The sequence below is a fragment of the Suncus etruscus genome, chromosome 5 (assembly GCF_024139225.1).
Source record: "Suncus etruscus isolate mSunEtr1 chromosome 5, mSunEtr1.pri.cur, whole genome shotgun sequence".
Classification (NCBI taxonomy): domain Eukaryota; kingdom Metazoa; phylum Chordata; class Mammalia; order Eulipotyphla; family Soricidae; genus Suncus; species Suncus etruscus.
The window spans coordinates 145,421,323-145,442,223 of record NC_064852.1 but is presented as its reverse complement, the minus strand read 5'-3'; the positions used below and the strand labels follow the sequence as shown (position 1 = coordinate 145,442,223).

At 33.0% G+C, this 20,901-nt stretch overlaps 1 protein-coding gene across 1 annotated transcript in view; it reads right to left on the bottom strand.

Moving 5' to 3' along the window:
- ANGPT1 (angiopoietin 1) overlaps positions 1-20,901 on the bottom strand; it is a 272,220-nt gene that overhangs the window by 36,181 nt on the left and 215,138 nt on the right. Inside the window, exons 5-6 of the mRNA XM_049773961.1 lie at positions 17,253-17,380; positions 7,809-7,910 (exon numbers count right to left, since the gene is read on the bottom strand). Of these exons, the coding sequence (XP_049629918.1) occupies positions 7,809-7,910; positions 17,253-17,380 (230 nt within the window). The remainder of the gene's footprint in view (positions 1-7,808; positions 7,911-17,252; positions 17,381-20,901) is intronic.

Below are 20,901 nucleotides of genomic sequence, written 5' to 3'. Positions count from 1 at the left end.
AAAACTTCGAATAGCTAACTTTGTGCAGTGATGCAGAAACAAGGACTGTTACTTAATGATGGGAAATAAGTGAAAGACAGGGACATGGGTTCCCACATTAGTAAAGTGCTTATTGGATACTTTATTAGGCAGAACATAGATCATAGGCACAGAAGTTCGACTAGGATTGAAGAATTTCTTATTCAGCTTCAAAGTGGAACTTTGCTCTGCCATACACTGGCTAAGGTATCTTCTATATGATTTCTGAATCCCAAATATCCTCATCTGGTAAATAAGGATAAAAAATGTTCCCATATATAGTGATGAGAAAAAGAAATAGGAGACTTATAGCGAAAGCATTTATCTCAGTACTGACACAATTAACAAAAAATCTAGTTGTGATTATAATTAGAGGATCTATTACAATATAGAGTGAAATTTTTTGCTGACTCTTTTCCATGAAACTCTGACCTATTTGAGGGCAAGCAGTGTGAGTTTCCTTCAGATGAGATTGGGAACAAAAATAATATGTGATTCTTGTCTTACTCTGAAAATTAATAAGGATGGGATACTGAAGCCATTACTTATAAGGCACTCAGATGTGAGGAAGCAATGTATTTTTATGACAAGTTGAGTGTTGGCTTATACAAATGAGTACTGTCATTTTCATCCAAGATGTTAATTATTAAATAAGAATGAAAACCAGCTGGTTGGAAGCAGGGCTATTCTATGACATAAACCAAGTCACATATTATCTTCTTATTTTTATTTGTTTCCTAACACTAAACATAATAACTCCTTCCATTCTCTTGTGGTCCTACTTTCAATAACCTCTCTTCTAAGAGAATTTACAAAAGATATAATTTTTGAGATTTTTAAACCATGCTAATGATGATTCTGGTAGCTACATTTAAGCAGGAGTGCCCATCAGAAACAGCCGTAGAACTTTTAAAATCGGTTTACACATAAATTTCTGACTTTGTGGTAGGTTAAGAGATTCCACAGGTGAGACTGATAATAAACCAAACATGGATAACTGTATAATCAGGCATGGAACAGCTATTTCAAAACAGCAAAAAATAATGTAGTAACAAGATCAATTTATCTGAATATATTTCTCAAAAAATAAACAACAGGCAGAAAACTTCCCCATATATCTATGGAACTCTAGATAAGGAGATAAGTTTTAATAATATATTATGGGATTGTCCTCAACAAGTTCTGTATCATGGTTGAAATAATATTATCAACATACATCCCCAAAGTTGGCTTTACACAATAGCATTTCGCAAGTTTATGTTTTCCTTCAAATAGTCCAAATTATCACAAAAATAAAATAAAAATGTAAATTAAATTCAAAGCTAAAACTTTTGCCACACCTAAAAAGCAGCAAATTTCTTTGGATAAATAATAGTGTAAAATACTTTTAAATAAAATCTAAGGATGCTATGCCATATCTTTTCATAAAAGTTGCAATTGGACACAATCACTCTCATGGAATATTTGGCTACTATAGATAAAATGTTTATTATATATAAATATTATAATAAATATGGACAACTAATTTTATTTCTTCTTTAGTTTTCTAGTGAAAGGTTAGGAATATTCTGGAATTCAACCTAAACCAATGCTGAGATAAACATTGGCCTTAATCACATTTTTTTCCTCAGAAAAATGCATGAAGAGGAAAGACTGATTTTCATTAGTTTTTCTCTTCCTTTTTTTCTAAAACCTGCAGAAATGTTTAAGTGAGTTTGTGTTTTTCCAAGTTAATAAAATAATTGTCTTTTATACTTTATTTATTTTCTCTGATAAAGTTCATAGGAAGTGTTGACTTTTTATAGCTGAAACACAATTGGAACCAGACACAGTTCGTATACCCTATGGGTTTCATCTCGGTTCACACAAATGATTAAAGAAAACATATTAGAAAAGACTGTGTCTGAGTTGTGACTTTCCAAAGGTGTTTTAAAGCAATTAAAATGTGTGTCTTTCTAACTCACACTGTATAAGAAAGATCAAAGAATGGTCCATTGCATCATTTAAAGATAGACATAAAGATATTAAAATACAGTTGAAAATGTGCTCTTAAATGGGTTCCAGGAACAAAGAATCCCTAGAAGGTATGGTCCTCAGACACAACCATATATATGTCTGTAGGAAGCTCTGTTTATGGGGTAGTTGTCTTCAATGCAAAGCCATATTGTCTCCAGGGTAATAGTCAAAACCTTCTTTAAAGTCAGGCCACTAGAGAGCTATTTTGAACTCCTGACTTGGTTGAGCTTTATATGAAAAAGTATTGCTGATAAGTGTTATTGCTGGAAGTCACTAAATGGCATTCTCATGGCTTGAAGGAGTTAATAGAGCTCCCAAAGTACCTCATTAAAAAACGCCCATTCCAGACTTCCCTCTTGGCAAGCATCTTTACAAATCCATAAACCAGATTTTGCGGAATCTCCTCCAAGGTGTGGGTGGGGTGGGGTGTTACATGAAACAAAAAAAAAGCTCAGGTAAAAGACATTTGTAGATTTTGAGCAAATTTAATAATCAAACTTCCTTGTTGTGACAGGGTTGAAAACCATTCTAATATAGAATGGGTACTGTCATTTTAATATTTTGTTCTGAAAATGTTAGTTAATACTTTGTCTTATGAGGCATCAAGCAGCCCTTAGTCCAAGGGCAGAAAGGAAGGAGGGATGATATTTTATTTCTACACTCAGTGCTGGAGAGAAAAGTGAAGCATCTTAGTGGATGTGATAGATTAGTGAAGATTGAGGAGGAAATGGTGCACGCCAAGAAGTTATTGTTTTCCCAGAGGATGTGCACCCTAGCAGTCAAATCTTTTGATGCAAGGAGTAGAAGAGGGTGTGATTGATAAGAACAGGCATAATGAGAGCACATCCATTCTTTGAGGAGTCAAGTTATTTTGTCTTTAGGTGAAAGAAATACTCAGAAGGAAACAACTGAAATACATTCTACCATGTGTTTTGGTGAATACAAGATACGCTGGAATATATGATGAATTCCTTTAATTAAAACAAAGCAGCCTTCATTCGCCAAACTGTGCTGCAATTTCTGAGCTTATTTAATTTTCTTGGCATATAGAATTAAAGACGGAAGAATGGTAAATTCATAGAAATTTTGATGGAAGAAACATTTTGATCGCATTCTCATAGTGAGAGAAAATATTCTTAATTTATATATATTTTCCAAATTCTTCTAAGACATGAAACAACATTATACTTCATAAGTCAGTCTCTTAGCATGTCTATTTTGCCAAGACAGTATGTGCTTACACCTAATAAATAATTCACCATATTGGAAAGTCACCATGGTGACAACTTTATATTAATTTTCTATTATCACTAACATTAAAAAATAATGCATTTTACATTTTTTTGGTTTTTGGGTCACACCCAGCAGCGCTCAGGGCTTACTCTGGCTCTATGCTCAGAAATCGCTCCTGACAGGCTTGGGGGGGGGGGCATATGGGATGCCAGGAGTCCAACTGCCGTCCTTCTGCATGCACCGCAAATGCCTTACCTCCATGCTATCTCTCCACATTTTACATTTTTTAAACTTTTCCATCTAGCTAGATGGTCTCTTCTCATTCAATTTTAGTGAAAAAATTAATAATCAGCAGTAAGGTAGTTCAAAATTATATTTTGTCAAAATTAAATATAAATTTTTAAAGTATTTGATATTTTAATCTTGAACAATAATAACTACTGTTTACTGAAAGTTTACTGTAGTGTTTTTACTTTTTCTCCCTTCCTCCCTCCCTTTCTTCCTCCCTGCCTTCCTCCCTCTCTTCTTTCCTTCCTCTCTCCTTTCTTTCCTTCCTCTCTCCCTCACTTACTTCCTTCTTTCCTTCCTTCCTTCCTCCCTGCCTTCCTCCCTCCCTTCCTTCCTTCCTTCCTTCCTTCCTCCCTCCCTCACTTCCTTCCTTCCTTCCTCCCTGCCTTCCTCCCTCCCTTCCTTCCTCCCTTTCTCCCTTCCTTTCTTCCTTCCTTCCTTCCTTCCTCCCTCCCTCCCTTCCTTCCTTCCTTTCTCCCTCCCTCCCTTCCTCCCTCCCTTCCTTTCCCTCCCTCCCTTCCTTCCCCTTCCTTCCTTCCTTCCTTCCTTCTTTTCTTCCTTCCTTCCTTCCTTCCTTCCTTCTTTTCTTTTCTTCCTTCCTTCCTTCCTTCCTTCCTTCCTCCCTCCCTTCCTTCCTTCCTTCCTTCCTTCTTTTCTTCCTTCCTTCCTTCCTTCCTTCCTTCCTTCCTTCCTTCCTTCCTTCCTTCCTTCCTCCCTCCCTCCCTCCCTTCCTTCCTTCCTTCCTTCCTTCCTTCCTTCCTTCCTTCCTTCCTTCCTTCCTTCCTTCCTTCCTTCCTTCTTTCCTTCCTTCCTTCCTTCCTTCTCTTTGGTTTGAGCCCCTACCTAGCAATACTCAAGAGCTTACTTCTGGCTCTCACTTAGGCCATCACATTTAATCCAAAGCAATTCCCAAAAAGCAGGTGAGATACCAATATTTGTCTACTCAATAACTGAGAAAGTTTAAATACAGATAAAATGATTTGTAAATGGAGTCAAGACTTGAGCTGTTAAGACAGACATACTATAAAGGTTCTTTAGACCATCTTTCTGTCTTATGTTCTTAAGATAACTCGAGCAAAAAGGGACCTGAGACTCAGCCTATCCAGATCTCCATGACAATCATGGGAGATGGCAATTTGCCTTCTACTGGGGTGTTTACACCAAAGAGCTGTATCTCACTACTTAATAAACAGTTTATTCACATTGGAAAAACACAATAATTATATACTTTTGTTAGTATTTTGCCTTTGTGAAATGGTCCTTCTTTAATAATGGAACTTCCATCTTTAAAACATGTTAAAATGCACGTTCTAAGCCAGTAGTTCTGGGATGAAACTTGAGATTCTGCATTTCTAATAAACTCTATACTAAAGTTAATGTTCCTGGTTCTTGTATCACACTTTGAGTAGCTGAGTTTTCTGTCACATATCTTTATTTGGTCAATTAAAATATCCCTTACATATGACTTCCAGATTCTACCATCTTTCTTGTATCATTAGGGGAAAGTGCATCTCCCAAATTAAACGCTTGTAATTAAGGTTGCTAAATCATGATAGACTATGAATCTACTTACAAGTAAACTATGATGTCGAAAAACCAAAGTTATACATTAGTTATAAGAATACTATAATCATTTTTCTGCATATATATTTATTGATTGATTGATTGTTTTTTGATGTCCTTATTTGGGTATAGATATTGAAGTTGATGTTTCCATTTTTATTCTATATTATTTCATCTTATCTTTCTCTTTCTTTTTACACTCCAGCATGATTTGAATTCAGAACTGAGACTATTGTGTGGTGCTTCTCTTTATTGCTGTAGGGCTCACTGATATTTAATTTGACATTTATTTTTGTATTGTTATGGTGTTTCAATTAGCTTTTTCATGTCCTTTCTCAAACTGAGGCTGATAGCCACTAGAAGGACTCTGCCCATTTTCAGCATTTTTTTTGCTTAATCTGTACCCCATTCTATTGCTTTTCTTTCCCTCAAACAAAACAACATAACTCGATTTATCTAGCTTAGCCTCTCAAATAGAGGGAGAAACAATGGAGGGCACCAGGACCAAACAGATGTATGATCACTGATAGTAAGCTAGACAAAGAGGGGACCACCTACTCTAGCAGCCTCGGGGGTGATTGTGGGGGTTATGGGTTGCAGAAATGGAACGGGGAAGGGGGGAGGACAAATTTGGTGGTGGGTTTTCCCGTGATTCAATGTTAATATGTACCTAAAATACTAATGTGAAAGATATGTATGCCACTATGAGCAAAATAAAAATTAAAAAAAAAAAGAATACTGAAAAAGAACTGAAGCTTGTTCTTTTTCTACCAGTGAGTTATGCATATTTTGTCATTCAAAACTATTATATTTTGTCATTTAAAACTATTATTTTTGTGTTCTTTATATGACTGAATCCCAACTACAAATAGGTTTGTAATCAAATTGTATAAATAAAGACATTTAAAGAACTATTATTTTTGTCATTCAAAACTATTCAAAGAGATAGTACAGTGGGTAGCTACATTGATTGCCTTGCACATGGCCAAAAAAATAGATCTACCCTGACCTCCTATATGCTGCCCTAAGCACTATCAGGAGTAATTCCTGAGTGAAGTGCCAGGAGTAAGCCCTGAGCATTTCTGGATGGGGCCAAAAAAAGAAATACACACATACAAAAGAAAAAACATTATTATGAATATAGATTGAATTTATTGGTATTTGTCTTTACATAACCTACTATAACATAAGCTTAAAGTCAAACAGGCAACTTAATCATCCTACTGCTGGGTTTGTTTTTTGTTGTTGTTGTTGTTGTTTATTTTTTAGTACTAGGTTTTTAAGCTTATTGTCATAACAAACATTACTGTCCAAAAAAACATTTATTTGTTTTTATACTTTTTCCAAGTGAAGGACTTTCCATCTCTTTATTTTTATATTTTTTCAAAGTGAAGGAGTTTGCATATCTTTATAAGATAGGATTCTCTGTTGCTGACCTCAGTTTACCTTTCTATCTATAGTTTATAATTTTTTAAATGCACGAGGTTCAACTTCAAGAAACTCCAAATGCTTTTCAATGGTATAGCACAGAGACAACATCAGAAACTTCACTTTATTTATTGAAATCTTATTTACTGTCATTCAACCAATTCTGAATTTACTTACAGTTAAATCATGATGTCAAACAACTGAAGTTATACATTAATTTTAAAAATACTAAGAAAGAACTCAGGCTTGTATAGCATTTTTATACCTCAAGAGAGGAGTATTTTTCAAGACAACCATGATCTAGAAAATTTATATATAATAGATGATTATTCTGTTATGAAAATCTTTTATTACTATATGTTGTCATTATATCAGAAAAAATTTATAGTTACTCTTGTGACTACTGATTATATGGTTTTAAGATTAAAAATTATTCCATCTATTTACTACATTATTCTGTAAAATTTGACCTCCCAATTTTCTTACCATCTCTTAAAACAGTGACAATTAATACCTACCATTTAATATAAAATAGATAATAATTTATGTGCATATTAACTGCTGAAAATATTAGCTATAATAATGAAGATGATGGTAATGGCACCTACAGTTATTCTGAAAATGCCAAAGAACTATATAGTTCTCAGTTCAGACCTCGGGTAACCCTTTGACCTTAAATTTGTACTGATCCTATCATTCATCTTAACCAAAAGTATATAATGAAAATGACACCTTGCCATTCATATTTCATAATCCTTAAAAAGACCTGGGGCTTCAATTTCATACTTGAAGAATTCCATCTGGCATGTAATAATTCATACAATCCTGGAATAACAACCAAGCCATTTAGTGAAGCTCTCCATCAACAGCCAATAATTATTTGTGAGTCACATAAGAAAGGTCAGCAATAATCTGCAGTTTACACCATAACCAGCATCTCTGCAGACCAAATTTGTTCCAGCTCCTGATCTAGCCTTGTCTGGGTTCTAGCTTTCCTATTCCTCATTTAACCAGGAATAAATCCAGTTCCTCCAAATCAGTGAGCCAAAGATTTTCAGTAATAATTTTCTTTCTATTTGCACACACATGGAAATAATACACTAAAAATGGTTTATGAGTGTTTTGTGTTCAATGAAAATAATGTCACTAATATACCATTTTAAAAATAACTGGCAAACAGTTAAAATATCAGGTTTTATTGCATAGTAGTGTAAATAGAACCTCATAATAAAGCATCAAGATTTGTAAATTCTTTAGCTCACCATTTTATACTCTTTCCAACCTCTTTGGAAATCCAGACTTCCATCTTCACGATGTTGTATTACAGTCCAACCTCCTCCATTAATATCCATATTACAAAATACCTGAAAAAAAATAAAAAATAAAGTCAAATGGAAATTTGCTTTTTAGAAACCTGAATTTTATAACAGAAATAGTTGGATTGGCCTATAAATAAAAAAATAAAAATTAGAAGTTCAGGGTATAGTTATAGATGGTGGAACACTTATCCTGCACACCAAATTGCACACCCAAATCTTGCTGACCCAAGTTCAGTTCCCAATATATCATATGATATTTGAGCCCTGTGAAGAGGAATCCCTAAGCACCACCATTTATGGCACAAAACCCAAAAGAAAACTCACCAACAACACACAAAAAAATATAAAATACAAAAAGGCCAACTAAACAAAAATAGAATAAAAATTACTATACACAAATGTGTTAACCTAGATATCTTATTGCTTATTTCCTAAATTAATTAGTTCCAACTAAATTCCATCGTTCATACATATATTACTTAACTAAATTAAATCAACCATTTAAGATTTTCTAAATAAAACTATAAAATTTAATGCTTTGTCTTTAATAAGTATGTATAATTCATTTTTGGATATACCTAAATTTTCAAAATTATAGAATATTTTATTCCCAAAGCACAAGATTTGAAGTTTTTTATTTTAAATTCACTGAAATGGTAATATACAAATATTTGGGGGAAATAATTGTATTAAAGTTGCATTTATTACATATTTTATTAAATATTAATTACCATTTTACATACTATAATAATTAATCTTGATAGCTTAGTATTACATTTGAGACAAAATTTAATCCAGCATATGGAGAGCACATTATTTGCTTGAATTTTTGTCATGAACAATAAGAGGAAAATATGACATACTATATTTCTTTTGACTATGACAAGCATTTCTTTCCCATGTGGAAATGCTATCCAAATTTTCAGAGAATCATGCTTATTCCAATTACTCTAAATACAATAGTATTTATTTAGGAATAGATTGGTTTCCCCCAGAGTCCACTCAAAAGAGAAACATATCTGTAATGGGATTATCTTTGGAGCACAATCACTATAGTTGATGTAGCATGAATGTGGCAGCTTGATTATCCAAGGGTCCAGCTATGGGAAACACCATTCCCCCAACAATTGACTACTAAGCTTTCTGGAGTTTGGATGAAGGTGTAGATGAAATGTAACAACAGCAGCAGGCAGACTGTATAGACATAGAGTTTAAGCTCTGATTAAAAGAAAAAGTTCAAGCATTTTCCCAGAGGCATTCAATTTGGAGCTCAAGGATATGAAAACAAAGGCTAAGACTGTCATTCAAAGGATACAGATGTCCAAATGTTTCCTTATCATGAAAGGAACTAAGAGACATTTGCCTATTTAAGAGTATATTCAATAGGCCAAGTGCTCTCCCAGGGTTCTCCCTGTAATCTGACAACAGCTACCCATCAGTATGTCTTCATCATACTGAATTTGACTCACCTCCAAGATAGTAAATTTGAAATGTTACTCACTGTCCTTCAGTTCCCTCTCTAATAATCCCTTAGCTCTGGTTCCTACTCTTTGTCCTCAATACAATCTTTAGCTAAGTGTTTTGTCCTCTTTAATTCTAATTCATTTAATTTACACTCAACAAATGTTTGGGAGTGATGGTTCTGTGTTACAGCTGAGAGTATTGGAATAATAAAATATGAATCATATTCTCAAAATACCTAAAAATTTCAACAATAATTGTCCTGTTGGAGTAAGGAAGTATTGGTGTGTGCAATTTCCAACTATCTTGAAGAATTAGACACATTAATTGAAACAGGAACTTAAAGAGAGATAAGGGGAAAAAAAGAACTTCTTGACTTTGAGGTAGGACAGTCATTTAAAAGGAAGGATCGTTGATTAGAGATGATCTACTGAAAGTAGACCAAAGAGAAGGAGATCAATGAAAATGAAGAACTAAAGAAGAAATGGATGAATATTAGTATGCTCATGAATATCAGATAACTTAAATACAGCATGTTTCTTTTAATTCCATAACAAACCTATAATAAAGATGTAATTAATATGTGCATTTTACAGATTAAATATTCAGTAATTTATAATAGTTATTATTAATAATAAATACTATATCCAGATTTTTTTTACCCTCTATCTATCTAATGTAAAACTACATAATGAGTGATATGTTTGAATCAGAAGCTGATAGAATAAAGATAAATTATTTAAAGAAGTTTTAACTTAAAATAAAAGAGAAGTTATGTGGTGGTAGGGAGATAGTTATCCATGTTTATATAAAAACAAAGAAACTGATGAACAAGACATCAATAAACTTTAGGTTAGCAGACAATTCATTGCTACCATCTCAGAGTCTCAAGCAGCACCTAATATCGAGTAGGTACTAAATGCATATTTGTTGAATAGAGATTCAATTTTTAACATGTGAAGATACAAAATAGGAATACATAATAAATGGAATATAATTAAAACTGGGACTAGATTTTTAGTTAAAAGTGATCTACTTAACAAAATATTTCAGACAAATAAAAAAAATAGAATCCAAGAAAATACAAATATATTTAAAATAAAGGGGTCACTAGTGACATTTAGGGAAGGGAGCAGGATTTCTATTGAAAATAAATCTGATGGAGGGGCCGGAGCAGTGGCACAAGCAGTTAGGCATGTGCCTTGCCTACACTAGCCTAGGACAGACAGCAGTAGTTCCCCCAGTGTCCCATATAGTCCCCAAGCCAGGAGCGATTTCTGAGCGAATAACCAGGAGTAACCCCTGAATGTCACCGAGTGTGGCCAAAAAAATTGAAACACAAAAAAGAAGAAAATAGACCTGATGGAACACTTTAAAGAATGCATGGCAGTGATTTGATATAAATGGTCAATATAGAACCTTAGTGATGATATTTAAGTAAAGGTGAAAATGTCAAGAAAATCTGTTGAGAATAACTAATATTTTCAGCTGTTTATTATGTAAATTTTATAGCACCTTGACTGATTAATTCATATTTATTTTTATATTCATCTATTATTTTGGAGAAAGTATTTGAAGCATTAAGTATCTTATTTTTTCATTAATTTCAATTTATTTTTAATTTTTTATCATTGTTATTTAGGTAAAACGGCCATAAGAGTGCAAAATTTCATAATTTTGATGAACAATAAACATGTCATAAGTCTCAAGAGAAAATGAGAGCTACATGTGTAGAATTATCTAGTAAGGTCGTTTGCATTTCAATCTGAGATGCAGACAAGTTCAAATTGAGTATAAGTTTCATGATTTTTAATACATAGATAATAACAGATGATAGTAGCTGCTATTTATGAAAGACAGACACAAGAGAACTGAATGGTATATTGCTTGGAACCATAGATTTAGGGTTAATTATGATATTAAAAATCCACCTCAAATTTCTCTTTCAGATCTCTTACAAGTATTAAATTAATTCATGTAAATAGAGTATTTATAATAGTGGCTGACATATAGATGCTTTGTAATTCCTCTAAATTCAGATATATTGTACATAAACATAATATGTAGTTATCTTGTATATGTATTTAATGTACCTTGTAATATGTAATATATGTATGATGAATTATAGTATGTTAAACATAATAAGTAATAACATTACTTAAAATTTGTCATGGATAACATGGGATATACATAGCCAACATATTTGGAAGTTCAAGAAATTTATCTGTAATGCTATGATGGTCCTTTTCTTATTAATAAAATTGCCATCACTCAGTTTTGAAAAAGCAAAATTATACTTCATGGATTTAAAAACATGGATTCACTAATGAAGCAAAGTAAACCATATTACTTATAGTCAGAAAGAATACAAAAACTTATGATTAATTGTTGAAAATCAAAGAAAATAGGCAGCTAGTTTCAGAAAGATTTTAGACATAAAAACACCTAAAAATTAATTTGCCAATATTGTGTGGTTTGGTTATCTGGAACTGTTCTTCCTGCAGACCAGATCCTTTCTACAATTATTATGCTTGCTGCATTTATTGATTAGATGACTTGATCTTAACTCTATCCAAGAAAAAAAAAAAGAACTGGCCTTTATTCCAGGCAAGGTCAAAGCTTTCTAGCAATAAAAACCTTCTACCATAAATAGGGAGATTTAAATCCAAACTAAAAGAGGAAATTAGAGTCACATACTTCTTAGGCTTTTATGCTCTATATGAGCTAAGATGATTATGCTTGTGTTTTTATAACCTTAAATAAAAAAAGTTTTGCTATATTTATCATAGTTCTTTTCTAAGAATTAGGGGAGATTAGGAATTCAAAATAATTTTTACATCTTTTACTCTAAAACCTATGAAATTAAAGAAAAATGTGTAGTGTCTTCTATTATATGTCAGAGATATGGCCCAGCAATGTGAGTGAAAGTCCTCTGTTCTGGTTTGATCAGCCAAGAACTGAAAAGCATACACATATGCAAGTTTCAGATTAGTAAATCAAGCTAGCTTATTTAACATGGTACTCCAAAGAATAGGAGTGGATAGATTATGCAAATTGTTGCTAATTCTAATATACCCAAGCAATTATACTTTTATACAATGGCTAAAGCTTGAATTAGGTGGTTTTTTATCACATTGAGGAAGAGAACTTAGGTGGACCTGAAGTAAATTATTGATATCTGCTAATTTATATAATTATATACTATATTGCTCATTTACATGTGAATAGTCAAAATGCAAACAGAAAGACCCAGGAAGGATGTTGAGGGGCAAAACAATGGCAATTATATTATAATGAGCTGTTAAAAAGGTAGGTGCACTGAAGACATGAGTGGGCTGTCTGCCGATGTTTGGGGTCAGGGAAATCCAGTTCCTACTAGTCCTCCACTATATTAGGTTTCCCTGATACTGTTTCCCACACTTAACTCCATTCCTATTAGGTTGTAAGATGCATCTACAGTTTCTAATACTCCTACTCTAGTATGTTCACATCTGTCTCCCTCTAAACTTAAACCTTATCACTATACATTTAAATATTTTATTTAGGTGTATAATCTAAATAAATGTATAATAAATGTATAAAAGCTATGCATTGAAGAAATTCAGAGAGGAAAATGAGAAGTCATTAAGAAAATAAGGGGCCAGAGCAATGGCGCTGCAATAGGGCTTTGCCTTGCAAGCGGCTGACCCAGGACAAACCTCGGTTCAATCCTCGGCGTCCCATATGGTCCCCCAATCCAGGAATGATTTCTGAGAGCATATCCAGGAGTAACCCCTGGGTGTCACCGTGTGTGCCTCCCCCCCAAAAAAGGAAAAGGAAACAATATATAGGTATCTCTTCTGTCCTCTTAACAAAAAATTAAGGCCTAGGAAACTACTTGTGGTCTCCACATCATGTCTGAGAAGATAACTCTTGGAAATTTTGTAAATCATCATGTCCAGAAAATGCTTTGTCAGTTAAAAAATTATATAAAAGTGAGCATATTTATAACTCTCTGCTTAAATATGAATAATTTATTAGTTGTTTTTAATTAATTGTGTAAATAGCCCAAACTTATATTCCATAGCTTTTTATCAGACATATGGAAACTTTTTTATGTTCTCATTTAGGATATACTGAGATTATTATACTTGTCAGAACTTTTATAAGCACTGCAGTGAGTGACAATTTTACATTTAAAAGCAGCACCAACTCTTCTATCTGTAAAACATCTGTTTGGAAAAAATGGAGGTCCTATAGCTGCATTTCTTAGAATTTTAAAAATAGAATTGAATAGGGCCGGGCGGTGGCGCTAAAGGTAAGGTACCTGCCTTGCCTGCGCTGGCCTTGGACGGACCGCGGTTCGATCCCCCGGTGTCCCATATGGTCCCCCAAGCCAGGAGCAACTTCTGAGCGCATAGCCAGGAGTAACCCCTGAGCGTTACTGGGTGTGGCCCAAAAACCAAAAAAAAAAAAAAAATAGAATTGAATGCATTGAATGCTTAATTAAAAAACAGGAAGGGAATGTGAATACTTGATAGAAGGGGTAGCTTATAGTCAAAACATGAACAAATTTTATTTAATTCCTGACAATAAACTCAGACTGACCTGTGTCACTCTCATTGTGAAGAGTATAAATCTGAATACTAATTCCCAACAGGTCCTTCTTTAATTAGCCCTTGAGGAGGACAGAGTCAGATTGTGATTTGGAAAAGTTATTGCTTTAAAATAGACATAGTAAAGATATCTGTACCATGCAGTGGTCCTCAAACTATGGCCTGTGGGCCACATATTGTATTTGTATCTGTTTTTTTTTTCTTCATTGCAAAATAAGATATATGCGGTGTGCATAAGAATTCGTTCATAAGTTTTGTTTTTACTATAGTCAGACCCTCCAATGGTCTGAGGGACAGTGAACTGGCCCCCTGTTTAAAAAGTTTGAGGACCCCTGATACTTAAAGGGTCCTACACACATGAGCACACACACACATATATACATACATGTACATATATATACTTTTATATATAACATATATATTGCATATAATGTATTGAGAAAGATACGGCAAATTGAAAATCTTTAAAGTTGGGAAAATACATACACTAATGTTTTTAATATTATGCAGTGTGCCTATAAGGAACAGCAAAATGCTGATATCTTTCTTTACTTGTTCCTTTTGTTTCTTGGGCCATATCTGCAGTGCTCACTGTTTGCTTTTGGCTTGATATCAGGGATCACTCCTGATGGTTCTTAGCAGGCCATATATGGTGCAAGGAATCAAATTTAGGCTAGAGGCATCACTTGTATCTTTGAAAAGTGCAGCTGTATAAGTCTAACATGTATGTTTTCATAATAAAATCACATTAATGCTTCAGAGAGGATCATTGAAATTCTGAGAAAAAATATGACAAAGAATTAACAACTAAGGAAAAAGACAGCCAGTCTTCCTGTTTTGCTAAGTTATCTCCCTTTCTCATCACACTCTGAAATTTACAATGAAAGGAAATCTAATAGTAGTCATGGTTCAATGACATGAGCTTATTATCCTTCTCTACTATGAAAGAAGGGGCCATGATAACATCATGTTAATTTTACTGTTAATCTTCTTAGATTACCATTTTTCCTTAGCCTATCTCTCAGAATTCTAATTAAGAAGAAATTTTCTAATTTAGATTTTAATTATTCAGCAATGATTTTAGTACTTTATCATGTGTGAAATGTATCATTCTTCAGTGAAACACCATTGAATTGTATGTCATGATAAAATAAACATGATTAAGTCGCTGAATTAGTGAATTAGCTCCTCAGATCCACTCTTCTACATGAATTTGAAAACCCAATTGATTTAAGTTTTCAAATAATTCATGTATATAAGTTATTCAAGATAATGAGTGAAGAAACTATTTTTCATCCACCTCAAGAGGAATAGTCATTAGTTCTAGCAAAAGGTATGCATACTTTGTAGCTCAAAACATTTTGAATTTTAGGAGAATTGTGGAATTGTGGTGATGCATAAATTAAATTTTATGAAATGTTCAAAACTAAGGGCTACTTGGTATAACAGATAATAGATGAAAAATATGAAGTATAAAATTTGATAAAAACAATTTTCTGAGAATTTAAATTATTTTTGTACTTATATATCTCAGAATTACTTGGAGCCTAATAGGAGGGACACTAAATTGTTGTGGGTTGTTTTTTTTTTTTTTTTTTTGGTTTTTAGGTCACACCCAGCAGCGCTCAGGGGTTACTTTTGGCTCCATGCTCAGAAATCACTCCTGGAAGGCTCGGGGGGCCATATGGGATGCCGGGATTCAAACCACCATCCTTCTGTGTCTAAGACAAACACCTTAACATGCTGTGTTATCTCTCTGGCCCTCTAAATATTTTTAGTTAATTTTCTTTTATGTTGAAGTGAAGTGACAATAATTTAAGGCTTCTTAAATGTCTTGGGCAAAACTGTTAGACTGTCTCTTCTCTCTACTGGAACAGGTTTTGAAAGAATTTGTATACTACATATACAGTGTGTATATAAAATGTATATAAAATGCCTATGACAATTAGCATGTTTGTGATTGTATTTATTTGAATTTATGTTTAAATAAGATTTTAATATACCAACAGAATAAGAAGCTTCAAGTTATAGGATCTGAAACTAAAGATCTTCATTATTTCCCCACTTCCTCCCTTCCTTTTACTTTCTCTAAGTCTCAATATGTAGAAGGCTTGATTTGCATAGATACTCAAACAAACAAATGAACAATAAAAGATGGAATAAAATATGTCTAGGGATAATGTCTGAAAGAACTCTGATACCTTTCCCCCCCCTGCGTTTTCTGTTCCTTCTTCCTATTATAGAATAATATTAAAGTATCTTCAGACAAAATTTGGTTCCAGCAAAGGGACAATAACATCAGAGTAACTTAAACAACTAATCTCCACTGAAATCAGGAGGTAGAGGATATTGGTAGAGTCTAACCTGAGACCTTTTCATATTTACATTATGTTTGTCAATATGGACTTTAAGATATTTCCCTTGTTCTCTGAATTAGGCACACTCATGATATACTAACAAGAGTTATCTAGACATATAATTCAGCATACCTTGATTGAGGACACACTATGTGTAAGAAAATATACTATGTCCAAGAAAGTCAGAGTTAATGAGGCACCAATCTGTTCTTCTCTTTCAGAACTCTAAAAGCAAGTCATGTAAAGTTGCTCTAGTGAAAAGGCGAGGGTTTCCAAGAATATTTATATAGTATCCAGAAGAAATGAAGACACAGTCCGGAATCTTAGGGGCTGGAGCATTGCAGAAGGTAGGACATCTGCTTTGCATGTGGCACCAACCTAGTTCGATCCATGGCATTCCATATGGTCCTTTGAGCATAGATCCAGTAGTAACCCCAGATATGTCAGAGAGAGCCCCCCCCCAAAACAAAACAAAGCAAAACTAAATAATTTTCAAGATTAAAAATCCAGTAAATTATTCTTTTTTAATCCCAATAGGCATAGTGACTCTGTAAATGGCTTTAAGTTTCTGGTTCCCCTTCCTCAGTACCACTGTATTTTGGCTGGAGAGAATGGATGCCATTTGGGCTCTAGGGACAATTGGAAAATGGTTCTTGAATCATCTCCATTTATTATAAGTGCATGTGGCTTCCAAATGTAAGTATATGACAAGCATTTATGAGGACAGAACATACAAGGGATACGAAATATTAATAACAAACTTAGAGTGAAAGAAAGATTCAAAGTCTGGGGGTTAAGCAAGTCTGTATATGAGGGTTTTCTTCTTTTATGGACCCAGAAAATAGAACATTCTTGGGAGAAAATAGCCCAAGCAAATATATTTTCCATTTAACAAGCTCGCAAATCAATCTGATTATTCAGCAATTCAACTAGGATCTGCTTTACATCTTGTAAACAAACACTTCTGGTTTTACCTTTTTGGGTTCTGGCATATTATTAATATAAATAGTGTAGATTCCACTTTTATTAAAACCAGCTTGATATACATCTGCACAGTCTCTAAATGGTTTCTCATCCTCTTTTTTTTCTCCCTTTAGTGAAACTGCAACAAAAAAAGAGAAAGATACAATAAGTGAATAAGATCAGTGCCATTAGTACCTACATGGATGGCAAATCTAACAACTCTTAACTTATCCAAACATCAGTATGAATCTACTAAAAAATTAATCATAAGGACAATACTGAATTTTGAGGTGACTCAAATTTACAAAGCTAAAGGAATCTTAAAGCAATTTTTAACTGAATACTTTCTATAGTTTATTTCCTTAAATATTAGTAATCTTTACATCTTTTTGAGAATATCAATTTAGAGGACAAAAGGGCTGATCATGTATCATACCCAAGTGCTAGCATTTGTGCTCTTGCAAATTATCTAAAATATTCTGATCTGCATTGCATAAGAAAATGTATAGATGAATACAGAAAAATCATACAAATGGTAATACAGAGATTTAAAATGCTTAAAGGATATAATGCTATCTATTTCCCCTCAACTGTATTAAATTCAAAAAAGTGTTCAAATTATTAGATTTGGAAAATAGAAGATAAATTGAATTAACTTACTTAAAAGGAAAGAGAATAGAATTTTATTTTTAATTGAAAGCCCTAAAATTTAACTATGAGGTAGGTGATACACAATAAAATAAATATAATAAAATTTGAAATAAAAGTATAAATGGTGAAAAATGCAATAAAGGCTGAAATTCAGGTTATGATAAAGGGAAATTGAATCAGAAATAGATTCAATCAAGAAAAATATTTTATTCAGTTAAACATGTAATGAGATCAAACATTTAATGAGATCAAAACACAGTGTTGGCCATTGTATTTAATAGTCTTCACATAGGATATAATGATACTTTTGTAAAATATTTATGAATTAGTATCACATATATTTGCTTCAATTGGTTTTATTAACTTCTTTCTGAGAGTTAAAGAATGTTTCATAAACTTATTCTTTTATTTTTCTTGTAACTCTCGGGGTTTCTCTTGGCTATGAGCTCAAAAATTGCTCCTGGCTTGGGCCACCATATGGGACACCAAGGGATTGAACCAAGGTCTGTCCTAGATGAGCCACATGGAAGGCAAACACCCTACTGCTGTGCTATCGCTCCAGCCCCTATAAATTTGTTCTTAAAGTATCCTACTGTTTTTGTTTTTGAAGGGGTTTGGCAAACACACCTACCTGTGCTCAGGGCTTATCCTTGGTTCTGTGATCAGGGATCAGTCCTGGGGGTGCCTGGCAGACCAAAGGCAATGTTGGGAATGGAACCAAGATGGCTGAGTGACAGGCAAGTATATTTCCCACTGTACTATCTCTCTGGCCACAGAGTCTCTTGTAATTTAATAATTATATTACTATAATCACTTAAAGTCATAATGATCTTTTATAATAAGGTCATAATATTATTTTATAATAAGGAAAATAAGGATAAGATTATAATTAATACTTTTAAATAGATTTTAACCCTCTATAATGCTAAAAATACTGGCTTTATTGAAACTTAAAATATTCATTTTGTTACTAATTCAAAATTTAAAATAAAAATAATATCTATAGAAGAATGACTGACTAAATACAAATATTTCAAAATTTAAAAAAGAATTGTTTTAGAAAATAAAATGTCCATGTAAACTGGAAAATGTAATATATATATATATATATATATATATATATATAGAGAGAGAGAGAGAGAGAGAGAGAGAGAGAGAGGTTTTGGAATATTCAGTAGCAACAAGATTTTTTTATAGTTCTTATCGTCATTTATGGTTTTGTCATAATATCTAAACAATAGCATCACAATGAAAGTATCAACAAAAAGTCAATAGCCAGATAATTATGAGTTTTATGTTAAGAGTAGTAATGTTATATGTTAAAAATAGTAATGAAGTGAAGAAGCATCACATAGAATAATGCAGACTCAGAAAACATCTTTAATTGCATTTGGCATGTCCACCTGATTATATGCAGGTTTTATCTAGTAATAAAATGAATGCAGTTCACTGTTACCTATTTTATGCTAATAGATTTTTTTCTAAAACAAAACTTGCCTAGGTTCTAAGTATCTAATTTTAAGCTGAAAATAACCAAATAGATGCACAAAAACAGGAACGGAAAGAAATACCAACCAAACTTTATGAACAACACAGGAAAATGTGGTCAATAGGAATCCAATGGCAAAACCAGTTTCTGTTTGGGAGGTAAGACATGGAGAAAATCATTTATCTAAAAAGAAAATGCTCCTCTAGTTCAATAGACCACTTCCTGATCTCTCTGGTTTAGCTATGCAAAGAATACATTCCCTTCCCACTTCTCTGTCACCTCCTTACCCTTGTCTTTTCCTCTTCAGGAAAATGTGGGTAAAGAGGCAGTTGTGTGGGAAGAAAGAAACTATTTCAAGAACAAAGAAAAAAATCCCAAGAAGTTGGGTATTACCTTATTTTTCTGAAAACTACATTTATAAAAATGATGTTCAAACCATGAAGTCTTATAATTAGAAAACTAGTTGAGAATTTTTACCATAAATGGTGCAACTATGGCCATCTTAAAGATTTGTTATTGTTGTTATGGCTACATATCTGATTGTAGTTATTTAATATTTTGGAAATACAATTTGATATTTTTGAAACAATTAAGTACATTTTTCCAGAAGACATTCTTTCCACAAAATATGTTCATACTTGTTATTAATAAAGATTATGCATGAATTTTTTATTCTAGCTATAGTTTAGAGTTTCAAGCACTTAAATTCAATTTAAAAACTTTATCTACAATTTTTATTTGATAATAGCATTATGTATTATGTATTGAATGAAACCCTTTCCATAGGGGTAAAAACCTTTCAATTTTAATCTACAAGATTAAAGTAGGAATTATTTTATATCTGAGGCAAGTGTGTAAATAATAACATGGTATTAAAGTTCTGAGAATGGCAGTAGTATATATGTTTATATGGCAATAACAGTAATTGTGACCTTAAGTTCCTGCTGCTACATGAACTTTAAGTTGACTAAAGTTAACTAATTTCCATTCTTTCTCTTACTAATTTTATAACCCTCTCTCAGTTTTCATCATTAAAAATATTAATAAAAGTCAATAGATGACAGAGATTAAGGTTTCTTATTACCATAATTACCATATCTTTCACTCTATAAGAAACACCTGTCGGGACCAGAGAGATAGCATGGAGGTAAGGCATTTGCCTTGCATGGAGAAGGTCTGTGGTTCGAATCCCGGCATCCCATAGGGTCCCCTGAGCCTGCCAGGAGCGATTTCTGAGCATAGAGCCAGGAGTAACCCCTGAACAAGGCCAGGTGTGACCCAAAAAAACAAACAAAAAAAATAGCACCTGACTATAAAACATAAATAGTTTTTAGATGCTCTCTTTCCCTGCACTCGGGCTTCAGTTCCAAGTGACATTTGCTCCATAAGACTCATCATTTTGGGGGGTGTGTGTCTTATAGTATGAAAAATATGGTAGTCTCTAAATGAAATTTATTTTCTAATTATGCAACTCATTATATGTAAAAACAACATACAAAGTGATTGAATATTTATTTGTA